The sequence below is a fragment of the Dermacentor albipictus genome, chromosome 8, assembly GCF_038994185.2.
Source record: "Dermacentor albipictus isolate Rhodes 1998 colony chromosome 8, USDA_Dalb.pri_finalv2, whole genome shotgun sequence".
NCBI lineage: Eukaryota > Metazoa > Arthropoda > Arachnida > Ixodida > Ixodidae > Dermacentor > Dermacentor albipictus.
The window spans coordinates 84,188,580-84,213,154 of record NC_091828.1 but is presented as its reverse complement, the minus strand read 5'-3'; the positions used below and the strand labels follow the sequence as shown (position 1 = coordinate 84,213,154).

At 49.3% G+C, this 24,575-nt stretch overlaps 1 protein-coding gene across 4 annotated transcripts in view; it reads right to left on the bottom strand.

The window, feature by feature from the left end:
- Nmdar2 (NMDA receptor 2) overlaps positions 1 to 24,575 on the bottom strand; it is a 256,773-nt gene that overhangs the window by 10,078 nt on the left and 222,120 nt on the right. For all 4 annotated transcript variants that reach the window (XM_065427668.1, XM_065427670.1, XM_065427669.2 and 1 more), the window contains 5 exons: positions 8,108 to 8,255; positions 7,275 to 7,458; positions 4,711 to 4,836; positions 3,390 to 3,610; positions 2,670 to 3,004 (listed from right to left, as the gene is read on the bottom strand). In XM_065427668.1, coding sequence (XP_065283740.1) covers positions 2,670 to 3,004; positions 3,390 to 3,610; positions 4,711 to 4,836; positions 7,275 to 7,458; positions 8,108 to 8,255 — 1,014 coding nt within the window. The remainder of the gene's footprint in view (positions 1 to 2,669; positions 3,005 to 3,389; positions 3,611 to 4,710; positions 4,837 to 7,274; positions 7,459 to 8,107; positions 8,256 to 24,575) is intronic.

Genomic DNA, 24,575 nt, shown 5'->3' with positions numbered 1-24,575 from the left:
CAGCCACGAGTTCGATGGTTCAAAGCGAGACAAAAGCGCCTCTAGTGAATGCGGTGTTGCCTTAGAAACGTGCCGTAGAAAGTTATACTGCGGTGTATATCAGTAATTATGACCATGTAAATTACAGAAGTAACGGTTACACGAGTAGCGAAGTACGTTTCCGCTACATGGCTTCTGCGCTCTGCGCACACGCAGAGCCATCTTGCGGCAAACACAGAAGACCCCCTCCTCGCAATGTACGGCGCTGCCCCGACACGTGGCGCGCCACTCGTCCCATGATCGCGTCCGCCTTCATGGCGCGTCGCGGCCCGGCTGTCCGTGCCGATCGCGACGTTTGGCTCACGTAGATCGTTTGAGTTGGGGGTGCGAACGGCGTGCGATAACACCATCGCGTTCCACTCTTGAAGGCGAAGCTTAAGCGTCCTCCAATTTTATGCGAAGCATATTACTAGAGCTCAACCCAGCTCCTCAGGCGCGGCGGTGTCGCCTTCAATACCACGTGACACCGTGACGTCACGACAAAGGAGAAACGGGGCTCCAACTCGCGCCGTCACTCGCGGCGTCGCCCCCCGCATCGGACGCGGTGAGCGTCGAGCAACGCAGCGTTCGGCGCGACAACGATTTATTCATGAAATGCAACGCCGCAGACAACGACACCGACGACACCGGCTTTTCTGCGACACGAGCTCCTTAACGCTGTCGCATTAAAATAAAGGCTAGTATGCTTCGCATCCTGGGCGTAACCTTAGCTAAGCCATAGCCATTTTTTATTATCGGTTGGAGATTCAGACAGCTGAGCAGATGCGCTGGTACACAAGCAGTGCGTTGATTGAATAATTTCGTGCATTCATTCATTTATTCATTGATTTTCTCATTCGTTCATTCATTCATTCGGCTCAGTGCCACGCGCCAAAGCAGCACAATGGTTATGCGAGGCACTTTACTGGAGACCTATGAATGAGTATTGATCACCAAGGGCTTTAAACGAGCTAAAAAAGCGCGGTACGCAAATGACTTCGAATTTCGTCCTAACTTGCAGTGCTGTCGCCTTTGTAGAAGCATAGAGTTACAGTTTCGGAGCCAAAAAATTACCGACGATTACGTTACTTCCTAATGCGAAATTTGAGCGCAGCAAATAAGCTGTTTCACCTTTTCGATAGATTGAGGCAAAGAAATCGAGCAACACATGTATCATCTCGACGGCGGCGACGGTAAGCTTCTGCTTCGGCGGCACGCACCTCTGGATTCTGACGGCGACGGCGCTGGGCCTCTGCTCTGGCAGCTTGTTTAGCAGCAGCAGCAGCAGCAGCAGACGGAGGACTTCCATCGGTCGTCTCGCTCATGGCTCAGAAAGAACTGGCAGATAATTTCGCAGTGGCGAACGGCAGCGGCAATTTCGTCTCGGGCGGTGCACATATACAGATCCGCCGCCACCGATCTGGCTCTCTGATTGCCACCGCACAGGGCGAACGGCAGCGGCAATTTCGGCTCGGGCGGTGCACATATACAGATCCGCCGCCACCGATCTGGCTCTCTGATTGCCACCGCACAGGGGTTGCATTGGAGGAGGAGCGAAGAAAGGAATTAAGTTCGAGCCGGCGCTTTGACAACCGGAGACTCGCAGGAAGAGGGGGGAGGGGGGCGGCGTGTACACCCAGCGGCAAACGATGGGGGCAGAAGCGCGCGCAGCAAGCGGACAACACGATAAAGGGAGGAGGGAAGAGATAGCAGCGACGCGACTGACTGATGCCGCTGACGCCGATAGTGAGTCAACCCCAGCTGCGGAGTTGGTTTCAGGGACAACGCCGCCGATGCCGACACAAACAATATGATACCCTCGCTTCCGCAGCGCTAAGAACCAGGTCTAGCCGTGGGAAGGTGGTCACGTATTCGTCGACGTGCCGGGGCCTACGTGAAATAACCGGCGCGTCGGCAACTGAAGAGCACCCTATCCGCCACACAAGAACAGGGGGGGGGGGGACCCTTTCCTCCTCTTTCTGCATGGCGGCGACGGTGTTCTATGCAGTCACGTTATCTTGACTCTCTAGCGGCGTCAGCGGCATCCAGCGGTATCAGTCGGTCGCTGCTAGCGCTGGGGGGATGACAGGGGGGCGGAGCTGGTTACGAGGCCGACGACAACGCCGACGACGACGCGAAACCCAGGAACGGACGCCAAAGAGCTGCGCTCTAAAAAAAAACGCGTGGTTAGAAGTAATATGAGGATTGGCTGGCATTGGGATGGGGGTCAGCTTTCCGCAACAGCCTTTTCAGGCCATGACGCGAATGACCACATGCGTGATGTGAAAAATAGAATTGCCTCACAAAGCTTCAAGAAGATATTCATTAGTAGTTAATAGATAAGCAGTTGACGCCTAGCATGTTCTGCTGGTGATTATAGGAACGTTCCCTGTGAAACGGGGTTGTGACCCATTTCACCGAGTAGTCTTCTACTAGCCTGCATAGCTAGATTAATTTATGTTACAACTTCTAGCACTCAAAAACATCACATTTCGCTCAAACAGCTACTACTTATTATTTACCGGACGAATACGTTGATGTTCTTAAAGGCTATGCTTTCTGATTATCCCGATAAAGAAACACCACAACCGGTTTCATTCCAGAACAGCCAATTCGAACGCAGCGGAGCCTGAGCAAGCCGAGCGGCTCACCGGTATTCGATCATTTGTCGGTTGAACATCTGCAGGTACTTGGACTTCTTCGGCAGCGCGAATCCGTATCCCGTCATGGCGTACCACGAGCCCACGGTGAGCAGGCGGCACTCGTCGTCCTGACCGACCAGGTAGTCCAGCACGGTGGCGTCGTACACGAAGGCGTCCAGCTCTCCGCGCTTGACGGCGCGGATGCCCTCGAGCACCGTGGACCGGTTGAATTGCCGCATGTACGAGTACATCTTGGGCTTGTTCTGCTTAAGCACGGCCTCCGTGTTTCCGTGCGGGATGGTCCCGAAACGGAACGGGGGCTCCACCTGCTGGGGGTTTTGCAGCTGCGCAGAGACGACAAGTCACAACGGGGTTGGGGGGGGGGGGGGGGGGCATACGTTCAACAACTAGAACAGGGGGGCACATGCAGCAGGACCTTGCCAGCTCAAACTACGCAGCGGTTCCCTCTCCAGGCAGCTATAGAAAGACGTGTGGTGTCTCGCACATTGGAAATGAAGTAGGCTAAGCAACCGCGCGGGACGTCGGCGTTTATTTCCGCCCTGAAGAAGTCTGCCGGAATATAAGGGCAATGGAGAGTAACGCTCTGTTTGCGTTCTTATGTCGTCCGTCCGTTTACGACCCCAAACTATGGAAGGGCAAGATCTAAAGCTTCATACTACCTTCAAAGAGCTGCTTTTCGCGCAATCGTGTCAAAGCAAACAGGCGTACCCGGTGGTCCTCGATGCCGATGAGGTTGTAGTACTCCTCTCGGGTAATCATGAATGCGGCCAGGTTGGCCGTGTAGATGGCCAGGAAGACGACGGCGAACATGGCCCACACGTTGGACATGAAGCGGGCCGTGTAGCCGCGCGGGCAGTCCACGTTCACCGCCGCCCCGAACAGGATGGCCCACACCAGCCAGTAGGTGCGGAACAGCGAGAACCGATGCTCTGCGCACGAAGCGCCACACACCGATCACAGCGACGCCTCGCGTGAGAATGGGGAACTTCGGGTTTCGTCTGGTTGGCCTTGCTTAATGCGTAAACCCCACAAAAAGGCCACACACCGATCACAGCCTCGCCTCGTGCGAGAATGGGGAACTGCAGTTTTCGTCTGGTTGACCACACTTATTGCGTGAACCCCACAAAAAGGCCGCACACCGATCACAGCGACGCCTCGTGCGAGAATGGGGAACTCATGTTTTGGTCTGGTTGATATACTTATTGCGTAAACCCTACAAGAAGACTACGCGACTTGTGCAAACGCCGAACAAAAAAACAAACAAACAGAGATCGTTCAGGTTTCTCGCTTCTGGTTGCCGTAGAGGAAACTCGGTCAGCCAAAATGCGATTGTGCTCACTAAAGAAGTGTTTGTACAGCGAAACAATAATTACCTTGTATATGGGACGTTTTTTTTTTTTAGAGCGTACGGTTTATTGCCTGTTGAGCAAGATCACATGCCATATGAATCCCATGTCCAATCACCCCACATAAAACACGTGGGATCCTATTAAAAACTCGTGGTTCACCGCACGCCATGCGAGATTTTTTGATAAGGGAGTTTTGTGGAATATGAGTTTTTCAATGGCATAGGTGAAAACCATAAATATTGCTCTTACTTCTTTGGGATACGGGCATGTCTCTTCGTGAAAGTAAATAAATATTTTAGTTGGAAGTGAGTGCTGCATATGATTTTCCTTTCGTTCCTTAGACGAGTTAGGATGCGTCGCACGCCAGAATGTCCCTTACAGCTGAGCACAAGATGTTCCACTTTATGATTTGAATTGATGTTTAATCGACATTGTGCGAGCGTGTGTTTGGTTACCATAAAAATTATTACATTTAGGTGAAGAAGCTTTTTTATTTTATTTTTTAATTTTAAAATTTTTTTATTCATTTGCTGCGATCTCCAAGCCGGACCTGGTCGACAAGCGCGAACTCGTCGCCCGGGCCCGGAGGGCGATCCAAGCCAGAGGGTTCCTGGAATAAGGGATCCTCCCACCTCGAGTGGCAAGTCACTGCTTCAAATAAAGGTTTCATTCGCTCTCACCTCTGGGAGGAGTGATCCGCATGTCGTAGCCGGAGGGGCTCATCCACTCGAAGACAAAGATGGAAAATGCGGCCACCTGGATGCTCACCAGCAGGATGAGCAGCCACGACACAGTGTCGAAGGGTTCTGTCGGCAAAACGACGGAAAAAGTCATGACGAGGTTCGCTGAATGCACAACTCAGATGAGCACTGCACGGCAGGATGACGCCGTTTATGCATCTCGTAAGCCAGCTTACCCTCTAATGTTTCAGTTCGACGCAATACCTAGAGCGTGCTCTACGTTCTTGGAAACTGCAAAACTTCCAGAGCCTCGACTGGATTTGTTCACCGTTGTTTCCACTTTTTTTTTATATGCCTACAAATGTTCATATAAAGACTGCCAAGATTTCATCTGCATGCAAAGAGCAGCGCAAGTCTTTCATTGTTGCGTTTAGATCTGTCAAAATACGTTGCTTAGGTTACTGCATTCCTCCGAAAGAAGGAGATTTGGCAACAACGAACCCACCGCATGTGCATTTAAAGATAGACTGCTGACCCACCATAAGGTCCAGGCGTGTTCAACTGCGGACCAGAGGCCTGACATGGGAGGCGACGTAAAAGCAAGCACTCAGCGTAATAAACATAAATTACATGTCAGAAGCTCGGAAAACATTATAAACCCAAACGCCACACTTTGTCGAAGGTCTGCTGGGGACCCGAACAACAAAAAAATTTTAAGCCGACGCTTGACACAAAGCCTACTACGAAAAGGAGGGGGGAGGGGGGGGGTGACCGGTTTCGACACATGACAACTAAAGAAACAATACACGGGACAAATAAAAAATATACACGGCAGTAAATGCGACGAACACTACATTAACAAATTTTCGAGAATGAAGACGCGATGATCTATTGCATCAAATAATAAACGCGATTAAAACGATGAGTAAGCCGGAACGTTCTCAAAGCAGGCTGGAACACGTGGTTTATCTGGCACGCTCGTCCAGATCCCGATCTCAAGGAGCGTCGGGTTGCTGGCAGCTCCCTGTCAATGATTATCACGGACTTACGCCTTCTGTCTGTATACCAACCAGGGACTCGGGCCTGCGATTCCACCCTGCCGACTACATCTTCAACTGTCCCCCGATGCACGATCACGCTGCTCCGTCTTCGAAATCAATCTTTCTGTTCCTGGTCTGTGCGGCTATCGCACCGATGTCTATTTCGTCGCACACCGGCGACTCAAACGACGAGCAGTTCAGGTGAGTTAAGAAACAATGAAAGATAACGAGTCGCGAAAGCAGTCGCTGTTGTCGAGATTGCTGTCGGCAAAGCGGTGCCGCTGCTGTGGCAGCAATGGCGGCCATGCTTAATGAAACACGCGGGAACGCACTTTGTCACAAAATCACGTAAAAAATTGGAACGCGATGTCATTCAAAGGTTCCTGGCTGCTTCTCACGCTTCCCGGCAACTGGAGCTTGTGTAACAGGAATGTGTACCAGGAGGCGCTGGCGGCGAGCGCTAAGCACGATGGCGAGCCTTCTGATTGGAACGCGGCCTCTTGCGTGGGCCGATCCCGGAGGAAGTGCGCAGCCGCGCCAAAGCGTTGCGTCGTTTTGAGGTTTGTGCTATTGTTTCGCACTTTTAATATTTCAGTCTGGGAAAACTTAACATAAAAGGCATGCGCTGTCGGTCTTTTGATTCATGACATTTGTTCGTGGGCTGTCATTCCCAAAATTTCAAATAATAACTTTGTCAAGAGTGTAAGACAAAGTATGAGCAGCTTTAGCGATAAAATGGTGTGAAAATATAAGTCACATATACCTATACACATATATCGCATATACATACATATATACCTATACACACGCATATACCTAATACATATACGCAAATTTTCGCTCACGGAGATGCTGTCTCCTGACGCCGACGCTGGATTTTCTGCGACACGCGACCCTTACGGCTTCTTTCTTTTTTTATTATTCGGTTTTACGGGCCAAGATAACAATCTCATTAGGAGGCACGCCGTAGGGGGGGGGGGGACTGCGGAAATTCGCACCACCTGGGGTTCTTTACCATGCACGTAATTCTAAGTACACGGGCGTTTTCGCATTTCGCGTGGTATGTGTGAACGCCTTTGCGTTAACACATACCATGCACTTTGAACGCAGGAGGCTTGCCCACAAATATTTGACGTGCTATCACTGCACTCACTTAAAGCCTAACGGGTCTAAATAAGGCCCTGTATGTTTGCTTGGCAACCTGAGTGCCTGCTGGTACGCCACATCGGTCAAAATTGTAGTCTAGGTTATGCCACAGCACTTACGCTGCTTTTATTCAGTGCAAATACTTCCTTATTTGTTATTAACGTCAAATTCTGTCCAAATATTTCATATATATTTTTTTTATTTTTAATGCCATTCTGATTTTGCTGCAAAAACTACCTTCGCCTATTGAAGCCATACAAGTTTAGTAAAAAAACTCCGCAATGCGACATTAAAACAAAGCGCTCATCGCTTAGAAGGCACAGTCTTTCTGCCTCTGATTATTTATGTCCCTTCGAGACAAAGAATAAAGGACATCACCGAGAAAGGCCTTAGGTGAGATGATCCCAGTCCGTTTGGCTACCACGATGGCGATTCCAGTCTCAAGGAAGGGCACCGTGAAGTCCACCGCCATTTGGCGGTCAGAGTTGATCTTGATCGAAGTGACCACAATGTCAGCCTTGCCGTCAAGAAGCTCGGCTATCAATCCGTTCCATGTTCCGTTCTGTGAAGAAGCAGAGAATGGAATACCTATTAGAAGTATCAACTTATAATTACTAGTTGGATGATAGGCTCGTGTTTTGTGGCGCAAGGGTGAATTCAACTAATGAGAGAGAGAGAGAGACAGAAACGAGACGAATGGCAAAAAGGTTAATCAGATGGGCATCCAGTTTTCTACCCTACACTAGGCGCAATAGAAAGGGGAATACAAAGAGCAAGAAAGAAAGGGGTGAAAAGCTCCAAATAATCTTTATCATTTTAAACAACAAGAGCACACATGAGCATAGGTCTCACTGGGAAGGCGCGCAGCATTTTTGTCAAAACCAAAGTCCCTGGTTTCGATCTCTCTGTAGAATATTCAATTTATTGACAGCCAACGTGCTACATTGAGCCAATTTCAAGTTATGTCAGTAGCAACTTCAGAATATCAAGCCTTGCGCATACGTAACCTACCATCGGAATCGTTTACGTGATGCAAGTCTGCTCAGGAGCCCGTAATGTCGGCTCAATGAAGTCTCAGTTACTCACTACTCAGTTAATATACTCACTTACTCACTACGTAAAAGTTTCATTATACCAGCTAAGGGCCTATCGCGAACGCAGATATACAGCATCTTAATGTCCCTAATTGAAGGACTCGGAATCAAACTCACGTCCTTGACACCCCAGGTGCCATCTTCCACCCGGTGAATGTCGTAAGTAAAGCCCAAGTCTTGGGCGAACTTTTGCAAGAGGTCTATGCAGAATCCGAGGCAGCATTTGTAGAACGTGGAGTTCTTGCGGGCAGCAGTTTCGTTGATCCTGGGTTACGGCAGGTGGAGGAACCGCAGCGAGAGAGAAAAAGAACTTAAACATATCTGGAGACTCAAGCCTAACCACAACCATGGCTTCTTACTCCGGATGAGAGGATGAGAAATCAAAGATAGGAAGTGGGATATACAAAAAAAGCAAAGCACGCCCGTACTAGCGCATGCACTAACACAATCTCACTAACACAAATGTTTTTTTACAGATATTCAGGTGTGAGTCCCGCATGGATACTATAAGGATTCTAGTGGGGCTCAGTTGTAATCATGGAATGTTCCCAGAGCATATCTGCGATTCGGCTACATTAATGTTCACCTACTAAATTCAAATGTGTTTTCCTTGTTGCACGAAAAGAAAAAGATCGTAGATTCGGTGTACCAGTAATGAAGTGCAGTTATGCCCAAAGTATTCAGAAAAACGGGAAAGCCTACTTGCTGGTATGAAGATTTTATTACTGCATTTAAATGTTAAGAACTAGTATCGGGAGAGCATGTAACAACGCGACCCCTTGTAACATCGTGCTCAAAGTTTCAGAAAATAAAGATATCTTAGTGGTAGGGCGGGTTCTCTACCGCTTTTCTAGAACCGAAATTTTTCCTCATTTCACCGTACTAGTTATATCAATCTGTGAATGCAACAGCACCTTATTAGCAAACTAGCGAGAGTAATCACGGACGCAGTCTCATAATAAAACGAACACTTAATGTGCACAACGCAGAATGGCGCATAAAATGATAGCCACAAACACGCACACACGCACATACGCACATACATACATACATACATAATACATACATACGTACGTACGTACGTATGTATGTATTATGTATGTATGTATGTATGTGCATATGTACATACATGTACATACCTATGTACATGTATGTACATACATACCTATGTATGACCTATGTATGACCTATGTATGTATGACCTATGACCTATGTATGACCTATGTATGTATGTATCTATGTATGTATCTATGTATCTATGTATGACCTATGTATGACCTACATACCTATGTATGACCTATGTACATACATACATACATACATACATACATACATACATACATACATACATACATACATACATACATACATACATACATACATACATACATACATACATACATACATACATACATACATACATACATACATACATACATACACGTAGACACCATCACATACAGTGTTCATACTTACAGAGGAAACGATTTGTTGAAAACGCGCAACGTGCTTTAGAAAGGTGGTATGGATAGGCATAGCACTAAAATGGAGTACCCGGTCCTATCGCAAGTCATTTTCATCAGGAACACTTCAAGGGTTTGCAGCCCTTTGAATGAAATACAACCTTGAAGAAACAACTGGTTCGGTGCAGCGGTCGCTTATTTGCCGTTTCAACAAACTGCATGGGCATTCCGATGAAAGAAAAAAAAAATGATGTTGAACGGTAAGTTTTCATCAGAGGTCGGCAACAGCAGAGCATAAATATTGATATCGAAGTCTTGTTTAGAGTTCACTGAAGAACATCCCAACGCAAACAGGATGACGCCTTTTGCAGAGAATGAAACAGTGTTCATTTGTCTCTGGAAAAGAAAACATCCGGTTGTGGACATTTTTCAGTACTGAATGGAAATACAGTGACACCAGTGTGGTGCTAATGTCATTTGCAATACATTCGCACGCATACGCATTGAAGCACAAAAAAGCTCCCCATATGCCGAAAGGCCCAAAGGTCAATCAAACCTCTAGCAAATACAAGCATTCAGAAGCTAGGACACCCAGTAACGGGATCGAATGCGATAACCACACTACGCACTCTATCAACTTATTCTAGAAAAAAGAATGGTCTTGTCGAGCGAGGTGACTCAGCCTATATGCCAGACGTACGTGCAACTTTGTGAGGAACTCCATGAGGAACATAACCTCAGTTAGACAAACATCAATGGCATTGCAATTTCAGGCTCGCCGAAGTAGCCCATGTCAAGGTCGTCAATGGTATCTCGGCAGCGGCAGCCGCATTCCTATGGGCACGATGTGCAGAAACGCTTGTGTTTTATTCTGGTGTACGCTAAAAAAAAGACATGGCAGGCAAGTACGCATATACCAAGTCCACCACTACGACGTGTGCCCCGTATTTTGCCTTAGGCACATAAAATCGTAGAATTTGTTTAATTGTTTTCGCATTTCCACTGAAGAACAATTTCATTGCGAGTTTAGTCTCAGAGTGCACGAAAATTATATTAGCGTTTCCCATTAGGTATATCATGTGAAAATATAAAATTCCTTCTAACTTTAACCGTACACAAGGGACAACCGCGAAAACAACGGTCCACCTCGTCATCTTCCTCTAGCTCGCAAACAAAACAAGTTTCCTTAATAACCTATTGTACTATACCGAATGTTTTTGGCGGTAGACGGTAAAACCAGCATAAAAATGGCAAGCTCCTTAATGATTTGTTTACATTGTGACGCACAACACCACGCCTATATTCTAACGTACGCAATGCCACATTACCTGCTGGCAATTTCAACAGTTGAGGTCTGATACCAGTCCCTGGTATAAGAATGCGAACTCCTGACAATTCTTTCTGCCTGTTGCATAAAGTGTGAATAAACACGATTCTATTGCAACACCAATTAAAACTGAAATCAGAAATTATGCAGACCTTCGATTTACTAATATTGCTTCAAAAACATTTGCTACAAAATCTAACTAAATGGCGTTTTTTTTTCTTGCTGTACGTTATAGGCTATTTAATGGTTCCTTCCAGGCGCCCAGCTAGAGACATGGTGGGTTTTCATTTCAGTACGTTCAGTACGTGCATTCTGACTACTGACGGTCACCTCAGCGCTCCCTTCGCATGGACGTGTGAATTTGGCGCAGTTTCTCCGACACTAGAAGGAACAAAGGCGTGTAAAGAATAGGCAAATTAACCGTCATACGCAAGGGGGAAAGTGAGAGAAATAAATGGAAAGGCCGGGAGGTTAATCAGTTTGCACCTACTTTTCTGGCCTATAAATTGACGAATGGTGATGTGCGGAGAAAGTTGTGCAGGAACCACAGACAATGTCAATGTAAGCGAATAACCCAGCGCTTCAAAAAAGCTTGTCCCTTTATATAGGGAAATCATTCGCTTCACGGCGTGTATTGGTTGCAGTGAGGATACTTAGCTAGGATTTTTTGTTTAATTGTGTAATTCCGTAGAGAACAGACTTTTAAAGCAGCACATCTACAGAGGTAGTATAGGTAGACAACAAGTATGTCTGAAACAGCTCAAGTAATTGGCATACCGCAGCGAACGCGCCCCGAAGCAGTTTATTACAAAGGTACTTTAGTATCGTCGGCGGAAGTCCTACATCCGACCACCGACCACCAAGCTCCCACCGCCAACCTTCGACCACAGACCACCAACCGCTGACCACCAACCTCCGAGTACCGACCTCCGACCGCCAACCTCCGGTCACTGACCACTGACCGCCAACCTCGATTACAGACTTCCGACCTTCAACCTGTGAACACCGACCTCCGAACACCAATCTCCGACCACCAACCTTCGATCACCATCGTCCAAGCACTGACCTCCGACTACCGACCATCGACCATGATCCTCCGACCACCGACTTCCCACATCCGACCACTGACCCCCAATCTCCGGTGACAGACCTCGGACCACCAGTCTCCGACCACCAACTTCGATCACCCACCTCCAACCACTGACCTCCGACAGCCGACAACCGACCACGGTCCTCCGACCACCAACTTCCCACTTCCGACCACTGCCCCCCAATTTCCGGTTACAGACCTCCGAACACCAACCTTCGATCAGCAACCTTCAATCACCAACGCCCAACCACTGACCTCCGACTACCGACCACCGACCACGATCCTCCGGCCACCGACTTCCCACTTCCGACCACTGACCCCCAATCTCCGGTTACAGACCTCCGACCACCGACCTCCGACCACCGACCACTGACCGCCAACCTCTGACGACCGACTACAAGATGAGTAAAAGAGACAAAGACGGCTATTTGCTTTAAAAACTGGCTGGCATGAAATCAAAAGGTGAGAAGTGATGCACGCACAGATATAACAACGTGTACCGTGCGAAGGTGATCGCCGAGCGCTGTAGTGTTCGAGGACTGTAGCAGGTCACTGGTGGTTTTATATGCACATAAGCGTCGATTCCGTGGCCCCATAGATATATTCTTCAGTGAACGCTTTGTCATGCTGTCGGTTAGAACCGGCGCCCAAAGTCTCTCCTTCGTTGTCAAAAGAGGGGCAATAGATGGGGACATGTACTGTGGTTTCATCACTATCACAAGAGTTGCACGACATATCAACGCTAGCACTCTCTGACAAGTGGTGGACTCTTTTGCAATGCTGCTTAGGCAGCACTTCAAGAAGTGGGGAAAATAGAAAAAAAAAGAAACAAGACCGTGTGACTGGTCACGCACTGAATAGCAGTGTTTTACTTTTTCAAAAGAACAACCAAGCCTGCGATGACGCAAGCAGTGTCCGACTACAGAAGGGGGAGGGCTTCCAAGAAGACTCACGCATGTACATCCACGCATCGCCTCAGGATTTGGCGCAAGTCGAAAGGAAATGTCGTTGCCGCAGAGTTCTTCCCATACGATCACATGATCGCAGCCAGGTTATTCTGCTGACCATACGTGTAATAAAAAAAATCAAAGTCTGGCGTTACTTGTTCAGCCACACACCTTCGCTTTTCACTTCCCGTACTTTTATAGAGTGTCAAGCAAAGGAAGGAAATATTTTGGTTATATATACAGCTTTAAGAAGTAGGAAGACATCGGTGTGAATAAATGAGCAAATGGAGTAGAAGACATTTTATTTAAAGTTATGAAGAGGAAATGGAGTTGATCCTGCCGTGTAGTGCGTAAAGCAGATAGCCGGTACTGTATAACAGTTTCAGAATGAGTGCCAAGTAAAAGAAAGCCCAGTCGAGGACGGAATGTTTGATAAAATTTTGCAATGCCGGGGCCTTGGAGAAAGTCAGCAAAGGCAAGACAGGGGTAAATAGAGACCGCTGGGAATGGCTTTCCACCTGAAAAAGTGTAAAATTTAATTGCCGTGATGATGTTTATGGCATGTTCGGTGCTGGAGTGCTCGACGTGTGTTCTCTCGTACCATTAAATGAGTTGAGAAAGACAAGTACATAAGCAGGCTCAACTAAGTGGAGCGTGGAAAACGGGAAAGTAACACAGCTGCTCCACAGCTTAGTGCCAGCCATGCATAGATGGGAAGGAAAGAAAATTATAACAAACGAAAGAAACCAATAACGGTCACTGTGTCGGTAGAAATCAGCCACTACGGCGCCTAATTGGCCAGAAAAAAGCCCACGACACGGCAGCGCCATTAGCGCAAAGTGGCCACACAGGGCTGCGCCATCGCGCTCACTTATTTCATCACGAGGCCGAGTGCGGCACCGTTTCTTCGTCATCTTCTTTTCGCCGGGAGCAGGAGAGAGAGAGAGAGAGAGAAACTTTATTTTGGTTCCTTCAAGGATTTAGCGCCTCGAGGTCTCGGTCGTCTTGGGCGCCGGCGACTTGGAGCCTCTTCCAGCAAGGGTGGGCCCCTATTCCAGGGCTCCACTGAGCCTAGCTACCTCACTAGCGTGCTGCACTAAGGCCCTTTGGGCCGTGAGCTCGCAGCTGGTAAGCCGACTCTCCCATTGCTCCGCACTCGGGTTATTGTGTTGGTGGAATGATTTATTGTGTTTACATTCCCATGTGACATGGTATAGTGTGGGTGTGGCCCCGCACCATGGGCAGGTGTCTCTATATTGTGTTGGGTACATTTTGTTTAGGATGTATAAATTTGGGAAGGAGTTTGTCTGCAATCTGCGCCAACTCGTTGCTTCCTCCTGCGTTAGAGCTTTGTGCGGTGGGGGATATTTGGCTCTCGTCCCTCTGTATAAGTTTAAGATTTCTGTGTATCCTCCCTCACAAGCGTGTGGGTGATACTCCGGGGCGCGCGACTGCTCTGCTCGGAACGTGGTCTCTCGAGCTAGGCTGTCTGCCCTTTCGTTACCCTCTATGCCTGCGTGGGCCGGAATCCAAATTAACTTATGCGTAACGTTCCTCTCGGCGAAGTTGGCTCCGCCGAGAATTCTGAGGGCGGTTTTGCTAATCCTGCCCCGCGTGTAATTTCTGCACGCTTCCTTCGAGTCTGTTAGGATGTTTAGAGGCCTGCCTGTGCTATATCCTTCTACTGCCGCCAGCGCCACGGCAATTTCTTCGGCCTCCGCTGTGTCGGCTGCCTTTGCCGTCGCACATGTGATCATATTCCCGTCGCCGTCCACCACCACCGCCGTGGCCATGCGCTTCCCTTCTCGCGGGTACGTGGCAGCATCCGTGTACACCGTGTTCTCTAGTAGCGCGAGTGTCTTTTCCACGTATTCGGCTCGCGCCTGCCTTCTGCTCTCGTGGAGGATGGGGTCCATGTTCTTAGGTACCGGCCTAACGCTTATTGTTTTTCTTAAGCAGTCGGGCACGTCTGCGTATCTATCTACGTGTCCACTCGTGTCCCGTCCCAGCCTAGTCAGGAGCGCTCTCCCTGCAGGGGTGCTTTTGAGTCTGGCTTTTTGCGTTTCAAGCAGGGCTTCCGCCAGTTCGCTGAAAGTGTTGCTGATGCCCAGTTGGAGCAGTTTTTCGTTTGAAGTGTTTTTCGGCAGATGGAGAGCCGTCTTGTATGCTTTCCTGATTATCGTGTCCGCCTGTTCCCTCTCTCCTTTGGTCATCGCGTGGTACGGTAGCGAGTAGATGACTCGGCTGACGACCAGGCTGCCGACGAGTTTGAGTGTGTCTTCCTCTTTCATGCCGTATCTTCTTTGGGAGACCCTGTTGTTCATCCGGCCCACCTGCTCCGTCACTTTGCTCAGCAGGCTGATGGTGTGGCTACATTTTCTGCTGCCCTGTAGCCACATGCCCAGGATTTTGATCATATTCTTTTCCGGGAGGTTTTGACCATCAAGCGTTACTTCCAGCGTTGCTTGGGTGGGGTGTCTACCTACTCTCAGTAATTCGGATTTTTCTGTGGAGCATACCAGTCCCCTCTCTCTGGTGTACTTTTCGACACAGCGCGCAGCCTCTTGTAGCTTCTCTTGTTTTTCTCCCAGTGAACCTTGCGTGACCCAAACCGTGACGTCGTCCGCGTACATCGCGTGTTGGATGCCCTGAATCTCGCCAAGTCGTTTTGCCAGGCCGATCATCGCCACATTAAATAACACGGGCGATATCACGGAGCCTTGGGGTGTGCCTTTACACGGTGTGGAGAAGGTGTCGCTCCTCAACTCCCCCAGTCCTACCGTTGCCGTTCTGTCGGTTAGGAAGTCCTTGACGTAGTCGTGTACTTTCCTTCCGCAGTTGGTGTTGTTGAGGCCCTCCATTATGGCCGCGTGGCTGACGTTGTCGAAGGCGCCTTTGATGTCGAGCGCCATCACAACATTTTCACCCGCCTTAGGCATTGTGTCGAGTACCTCCTCTTTGAGTTGCAGGAGGACGTCCTGCGTCGATAGGTTGGCCCTGAAGCCATACATGCTGTCAGGATACCACCTCCCGTTCTCCAGGTGCTGCTGGATCCTTCTGGTGACTATTCTCTCATACAGTTTTCCCAGGCACGACGTAAGCGAGATCGGCCTGAGATTCTCGATCTGTAGTTTCTTGCCCGGCTTGGGTATCATGACCACGATGGCGTGTTTCCATTCCGCCGGTACCTTCCCCTCTTGCCAGAGCGTGTTGAGGTACGACGTCAGCTGATCGACTGCCTCGTCGCTTAGGTCTCGTATGAGCGAGTTTCGAATCTTGTCCGCTCCCGCCGCTGTATTCTTGGTGGCCGCTCTCACGGCCTCGGTGACCTCCTCTCTTGTGATGGGTCGGTCCATTTTCGGGTTTTCCTCACCGAGATAATCTCCTTTGTAACCTTCGATTTGGTCTTTCCCGTAGCATTTTTCTCGGACTTCTTTCAGAAGCTGCTCTTCGGGACCTTCGTACTGGTGGACCAGTCTTTGGATCGATTTGCCGCTTTCGGACTTGTTCTTGCTAGGGTCCATTAGGGCCTTGAGGATGCGCCACGTTTTGGCCGTACTTAGGGTCCCGTTCAACGAGTTGCTAAACTGTTGCCACCCCTGTCTGGCCAGCTGCGTCGCGTACTCCTCCGTCTGCCTAGTGATGTCCGCTATCTTCTTCTTTAGCTTCTTATTTAGCTTTTGTCTTTTCCATCTCTTGGTGAGCCCACGTCTAGCCTCCCAGAGCCCGAGGAGCCGCTTGTCTACCTCCGGTGTTTGTTCCGTTCTATGCACTTCTTGCGTGTACATTTCCTGAATTTGCTTGAGTTGCTGGCTCCACTCTTCAACCGAGGTAATGTTACCCTTTAGCTTTCGACAGTGTGCTGTAAAGGCGTCCCAATCCGTCAGCCGAGCCGTACCAATTTTCCTCTTGACATTGTCTGCCACCGTGCTGACTCTTATTATGTGGTGGTCGCTGCCAAGGTTCTCGAGCAGGTTTTCCCACTCTGCCTGCTTGGCGCCCCTGATAAAGGTTAGGTCGGGACACGTGTCTGGACTGACGCTGTTTCCCTGTCTAGTCGGCTGGTTTTCCTCGGTTAGCAGCTCACACCCGGTGTTTTCTGCCGCCGTGCAGATGCCTCGTCCCTTCTTGTCTTCCTTCTTATAGCCCCAGCGCGGGCTTTTAGCGTTAAAGTCTCCCGCTATGATTAGGGTGTTTTGTCCCGCCAATTTTTTGGCCTCCGCGAAAAGTTTAATAAAGTTCCCTTTTGTCTGTTTAGGTGGGCTGTACAAGTTTACTATGTACGTACTTCTAGCCTTTCTTTTCCTTTTGGGAATCACCTCCGTGATCACGTGTTCTATCTGGGTGTCCTCGATTTCTTTATGCGCTATGGTTACTACTTTGTTACTTATGAGGGTCGCGGTGCGGCCACTCTCCTGGCACGTGTAGCCCCTGAGTGCGGGGGTATTATTGGTTTCCTGTAGCATGATTATATCTGGTGGATTTTCTCGCGTAGATATGAACTGTTGCAGGAGTCCTTGCTTGCGCTTGTACCCCCTGCAGTTCCACTGCCATACTTCTAGTTGGTTTTGTCCTACCATGCTGCGTTGTTACTGTTGTTGCTTGTACCTTGGGTTTCTGATCCGAATCGCCTGTCATTGTATAGCCTATCCCTGGCGTCATTAGTGGTTTTCTGCGTGTTTTGATTTTTGACGTAGTTACGGAAGCTCTGGTCCTGCAGAGCGATCTTTTGTTGCGTTTGTTGCATCTGATTTTGCATCTGTTGCATTTGGTTTTGCACGCTAGTCATGAAATTCCTGATTTCATCATTAAAGCTTTTCTCCTCTGTGTTTTGCTGCACTGGTGCCACGGCCTGCGGTGGTGGCGTTGGCGTTCTGATCGGCGAGTAGCCCGCTCGTCTGAGCGCTTGCATTTCTTTAATTAGGTCGTCTATCCTCTTTCTGAGTTGTCGCGTTTCTTCTCGGCTTAGCTCGAGTTCGCGTTTGAGACTTTTGTTTTCCTCGCTTAGTTGCCTTTCGGCCGCTGTCTGCGTGTTGTTAGTGTGTGGTCCCGAGTGCGGAGCAAAAAGTGTTTTGGGAGGGCCTGCCCCCCAGCTCACCTTAACGCCGCCGCCGCTCTTCTTTTGCTGTTTTTGCTGCTGCTGCTGGCCCGTGCCGCCCAGGGGTGGATAGGATCCGTCCCGGTTGGACCCTCGGCTCTGGCTCCGGCCCCGGTCGCGGCTCCAGCTCCGTGACCCGCTCCGGTAGGCATTAAAGTTTTGTTGACCCTGGTCCTGGCCCTCGTCTCGGAACCACCTCGGTCTTCTTGCGCCGCCTCTGCTTCGGCTGCGGCTGCGCCTCTGCTGCTGATGTCGCTGGGGACCTCCTCGCAGCTCGCCTGCCGTCTTGAGTCGTTGCTTGCAGTCCCGCGTGCCTGCAACGTGGTCACCCCCGCATATCAGGCATTTGGGCGTGCACTGGTGTTGTTCCGCTGGATTTTGGCAGCCACATTGCTTGGAGGCCTTGGCCTCCGGATTCGGGCAGACGTCCGACCGATGCCCCTGCTGGCAGCATTTGTAGCATACTTGTCTCGTAGGGCTGTACGGATAGCACCACATCTCTCCACCGTAGTAGAGTACTTGCTTCGGGATTATGGGGCCATCAAATGTGATGACTGCCGTGCTCGACCGTCCCAGCATCCTGGCTGCTAAGATCTTGACTCCTTGCGTTCGGACTCTAAGGTTCGCCTTGAGCTCTTCCGGCGAGGTCCCCGCGTCCACCCCGTGGATGACGCCCCGCAACGTGCCCTCCGGCGCTGCCACGTGTGCGTTGATGGCGTAGCTGCTGTTCCCGAACGTTAGCTGCGTGATGCGCCGTATACGTTGGGCCGCCTCTTCGTTGTCAGTGCTTACTATTATGATGTTGGAGCCATTGCGCAGCCTGATGATCAAGTCTTCCGCCTTGCATCCGGATCCGGTGGCCGCGACCACCGCTCGCGCAACCTGGTGTGTCTGCAAGCTCTTGACTGCAAGTCCCCTCGGCCTGAGCACTATCTTTAAATCGTCCTTCGGGAGCGGAGGTAGTCTCCTCCGCGGCAGCCCCTCTCCTCCTCCTCGCTTCGGCGCAGCTGGCGCGCCGCCTGTGATCTTTTCGTCGCCTAGGGAATTTCTGTTCCCTAGCGCCGTTCCCGCCAAAACTTGGCTGCTTGATCCTTTGCCGTCTTGCTGGCGCCTCTTCTGTCTCCTGGACATGGCGATCTCCCATTCCGGGTCCACGTCGTTATTGCTTTCTGCCTGTGGTCTTCCTGTCGTTGGGGTGCTGCCTTTCGGGGCTTGGGTGCCTGCCGCGGGCCCGCTTCGATCTTGCACGAGGACGGGCTCGGTGGCGTCGTGAAAATCTTGCTCCATGGTTTCTTGGGTTTCCGCCATGAAACCTGTCGGTCCTCTCGTCGATGATTGCTCAAAGTTGGGGTTGGGTATTCGGGACTTCGCTCCGGGTCGTCTCTACCTCGGGCCGAGGCCGGGAAGCCCGCGGAGCCCCGCTCTCGTGCTAGGTCTCGTTAGGCCTACCGTCCGGCCGACCACGGGGGAAATTCAAAGTCCGATAAAATCCAAAATATTGGACCCACCGGTTTGAATTTGGGGTCCTCGTGGTCCTCTTCAGTACCGGCGTCGATCCCAGCCAAAATTTTGGTGGTCCAATAGGGTTTGACGGGTCAAAAAGTCCAAAAACTGCGGAGTGCATGTGACACGCATCCGCTCGCCTCGGCTTCTTCTTCCTCTCTCCCCCCGGGAGCAGGAAGGAGCGCTCTACCGCCAGATGGGCCCCTTGGCTTGGCGAGTGCGAAGTAAATCTTGCGTTGCCTTGTGCCTTGTCTCACCGCGACGCGCCGTGTACGTACCGCATTCGATTGCAGGAAAGTGGAGTTTACGAGGAGAAAAGGAAAGAGGCCAGCTTTGGAACGACATTGTAAATGACAAGGCTAAATCTGTTTGGACCGATGAGCTATTTTTGGGGGGCTTCATCTGCATCTATTTGCCAGGAGCAGGTTCATCACTAATGCGAACAAAAAAGGGAGAGCAAAGAAAAGTGTGCAGATCCTTTTGGGCTCCATCTGCATCTATTTGCCACAAACAGGTCCATCACTAATGCGAACCAAAAAAGAGAGGGCCAAGAAAGTACTCGCTTTCGGCCGCTGCGTGGGAGACGCCAACTGCGCGCTGAGGCGCGTCTTGCAGGACCTTTAATAAAGTTTATCCAATCCAATCCAAGAAAATTGTGCACATCCTTTTGGGCTCCGTCTGCATCTATTTGCAGGAGCGGGCTCATCACTAATGCGAACAAAAAAAAAGGGTGGGCCAGGAAAATTGCGCAGACCAATGCACACCTTGGAATCAACCTGAAGCGAAGCTTTCATCAAGCGGCTAGTGAAATGCTTTAAATTTCCTTCCCATTTCACTCATGCGTGCTTGGTGTAAACGACGTTGTCGCGCGCGCATGCGCTCTCGCGCGGCCCTGCTATGCGATGTGACGCAGGCGCGCCTACCATCTCAAAGAGCTGGTTTACTTTGGCAAGGATTGTAGTACACGTGCGACTGTGGCTTAATGGTTAGAGCATCTGGCTCGTCGGACGGAACAGACAGTCGATATTTATGCTATATACACGTGTTTCAATATCATCTTTAAGTGTGAGAAATTTGGCAAAACAGGTCAGGAAAGTCGGTGACGGCCTATTCGAGGAAATTTTCCCTTTAGTAGTCCCGTTCTTTTAGCTTTCGTGCATAAAACGCGGCACCAATACGCCGACGTTACATATGTTAAGCTGTTTTCGGAGTCGTTTTCGTGGGGCAAAAGATATTTAAACTTTCCAGGACGTGTCCAAGCCCTTTTTCGACTGCCATACGACATTGATTCATTGATAAACAGTTAAGCACGTTTGAGCAGACGCTTTCAAAATTGATGTCACCAGCAGTTGTGCGAGAAAATAGAGGTGGCTTCATAGCACACATTCGTTTTTTTTGTTCCTTTTTTCGGTGTTTTTGTTGCTTTTTTGCGTCTAGAGCTCTCATGGCTTACCAAGCCTCTGGTAAGACGAAGGCCCACATCTGCGATATTGCAGAAGAGCAAGCTAATGATGCAGCATAACCCAATCATTTACTTTAGTGTCCCTATCATGAGAAATATATATGATATCATGAATGACTACGCTGTCCCCTCCTGCACATGGTAGGGGATAGCACAATACATCAACACAAAACGAAAATAAGAAAGCGCCCATTCCCACATACATATTTATGCTATATACAAATTCTCCCTAAAGCTTGTTGTCCCAGGAAATAAAAATTGAAAAAACATGCGTTATACACAACGTATGGTCAGGGGGTGAGCATGTGGACTTTTCTTATAACGAAATATACGAGTGCGATGGCCCCACCTTGCGTAGCAATACCGTTTAAGACAACTCTTACAGACTCGTACGAAATATTTGACAACATTAAGAGCCAGCTTGACAACATTACCACCGTTTATTTTCCCTAAAGCGAAACGCTGCAACTGACAGGCGTGTTTCTGTAATACGACAAACGTGAGAAACACAGCCATACCACATGCAACCTCTAAGTTAAGGACACAAATCAATAATTGATCAGCGCAATATTTAAAAGCAGTATTTAGGTTGCCTACCAACTGGCTTTTACTAACCACAAAGGGAGCGAGGTTTGCAAACAAACCTGTTCACCTAAGAACAACAAAAACCACGAAATCAGGTGGGAACCGTCCTAGCGCCGACGCGAAGTACGAACCTTTCCACAACAAGATGTAGTTTTCTGGTTGTCAGCATCCTTTCTGTCCCCGCTCATCCGGAAAACAAAGTCCTGCAGATGCACCTTGTTATTTCAGCACACGCCCAAAGAGCTGGATGGCACTGAATGACAGGTAGCGAGAGGGCTCCATTGAAGGCGCACCACAGTTCATGAATATTTCATGACCGCACGGTGAAAGAAACAAAGCATCGAGTGGTAAGTAGGGGGCTGAAAGAACCGCCGCTGAAGCCCACGCTGTGAGCCCTCGTATAAGGCGACCAGCGCTCCGTTTCTTGATGTTCTCGAAGCTCCCGAAAAGTCTCCGTTCCCTTCACAGCAGTACCGACAAGGAAGGTACAAAGCAATACGTAGAAAGACGCCACTTAATCGACGCCAGCGACATTCTCGGTGGCAGGCTCCCTTGGTGCGCTTCGCCTGAAAAACGGCACCGCAGCGGCGAAGCAAACACGCCAATTCGATTACTGCGCGGAGACCATGCCATCAGCACGTTTTTCTTTTTTTCTTTCCCAGTCGGCCCCTTTCTTGGCTTTTCATGGCTTTTCACCGGTCTCATGGTTTACCGTGTCCACAACCAGCCGCCTTAACCATTTATGACAACACCCCCCCCCCCCACGATATATTGTTGTTTCGTTTCTTAGACTTTTCCATGCGTTTACAAGCTGTTATCAAGTAGATGGAGGGAAAACAAGGCAGTAGAGCGAACTCAACCAGACGGACTTCCGCTTTGCTACCCTGTACGGGAGAGAGGTGACAGGTTTTAAAAAACGCTAGAGAAGGAAAAAGCAAAGAGAGAGCGAGAGAGAGAGAGTTCACGTCCACAAAAGTAGACACATGGTGATTAAATGCGTCTTTTCAGGATCGCTCGCTTTCGGGAGGTCATCGTAGCGCATGCAGCTTTCAGCACTAATGATCAGTGAGATCACGTGCCAAGGATGCTTGTCGCCGTAAAGGGCCAGGCGTCCAGTTCGCCGAGCGTGCTCGGAAGAGGCTGGCACTGGACGCCGAATTGGGCGAGAAGTGGTGCTGTGAGAAGACTATCACATCGCCTGGACCGAAATCTTTTACAAACGAGATGAAATGAAGTTGATCCTGTTTAACTCGCAAGAGCAATCAAAGCAAACAGCCCGGTGCGTTCTTCTTCGCTACACGTTGCGTTCGGCCTGCTGGGCTTTCTTATGCCTTGTGGTGTTGGTGTTCACTCTGATTCTTTCCCCTGCTTGAGTGAGCAAGAACTTTACTGACGCAAATCTCTGTCATTATCTCGGGATAATCAATTTCAAGGGCGGAAAAAAATACTAGCCGTAGCAAGGAGCGCTGTCACAGAAGACATTGCTTGTCTTTGGTGCAGATATTTTTCGCTGCTGCTATCGTATCGGCAGTGACACTGACCCTAACGGTGCTATTTGTTTCAAAACATGTGAGCTTGCCGAAACACGTGCGCGGCTGCAAGCTTAAAATCAAGGTGTGAAACCTATCGTAGCACGTAATTTCACGTCCCAAAGCAAAATATGGGCCACAATATTACGGTACTTAGCAATGCAAAACAAGTAACTTTGATAGGTTACTAAAACCCGCCACAGCAAAAATAATAGGCAAGGACCTTATTTGAGCAAGCCGGGAAGGTTGATTTTGCGATAGTTTGCTCGGCAAGGGCCATTTTAATCTCCATTATGTTTTGCTTTCTCATAAACAGAGATAATATTTCTTTGAAAATGGTTAATCTATGATGTCATAGAAGATTTATGTTTTGTTCTAATTCTGGATTCACTTCAATGACATGCTTTGCATTGACAGCCTCAACAAGAAAACGCATTTATACCGCCTTCATCTTACTTTGCTCTGTTGAGCGAGGAGTAGCTTATACCTTTGCTCAAAAGAGCGATGAAAGAGCTGCTCGCGCTCAACACTTTAGGTTGCGGCGTAATCATGGCGCTGATCTACGCGAGTACCTTTTTTTACGATACAGTTCTCTCATGCTGATATGGTTTGCTTTTGAAGATCACTGCACCGCTGAATGGCCATACCTGGTTCATTACATTTTTTCCAGTTAGGTAAGCGAGCACCCCTCGGATCGGGGATTTAAAAAAAAAAGAATTCCCTACTGCTGCTTTATTTTTCGAGGTTCTATCAAGAACACATCGTTGTGTGACGTGTTGACGTCTCATTACCCTCTAAGTCGCCGTTTTATTAAGTGCGAGATTGCATGCCCGCGTCTTCAATTTTTATTGCGATAGCAATTATAAGGGCATTCCAGGCGCATTTTTGCCGTCACCATCACCGTGATGTCGCGTATAGAGTCCTAGGGCGATAACACCGTCGTCGCGCATCGTATGCTGTACGTGCGGGTGAAAGCACGCGAATGAAGCCAACGGTCGTGGTTAAATCTGGCGCGCGCGAAGGATGAAAGGGCGACATGGATATGAGCAACTGGCACTACACTCACGCATACTTAGACAACTTCCAGAGGAGTTCCTGCGGGTATTTCATTCTCTGCATAGACTTGGCGCTAAGACGGTCCTTCGTTTTCTACAGCAATGTTCTGTTTTTTATTGGTTTTTTTTTGTAAATATGAAACCACCCCGGGTCTTGCTATAAACATTGCGTACGTTGGCTCTACTAACAAAAATACTTCCGTAAATTAGCAGATGCATGACAATCCAACCAACTCGGGCATCAAAGAGAGACCGATGCTGGCTCTCAGACCTATCGCAAGTCCTAGCTGTCTGTCTTGCCACTGCCCAGGATCAACCTAAACCTTTGTGCAAACGCCACGCTACATCTGGTCCAATTCCTTCTGTATACCCGTGCCCATTCAAACGCTTAATTACGTGCGAGCTCCACAGCTTCACACCTTGAGGTATATCCGACGCATGTTCCTGTGCGCCGCACGGCCGCTGTACTGACGCCGGCGTCTGGCTGCGCCTTCTGACGGCCACCTAATGCTGCTGGCTAGATTTT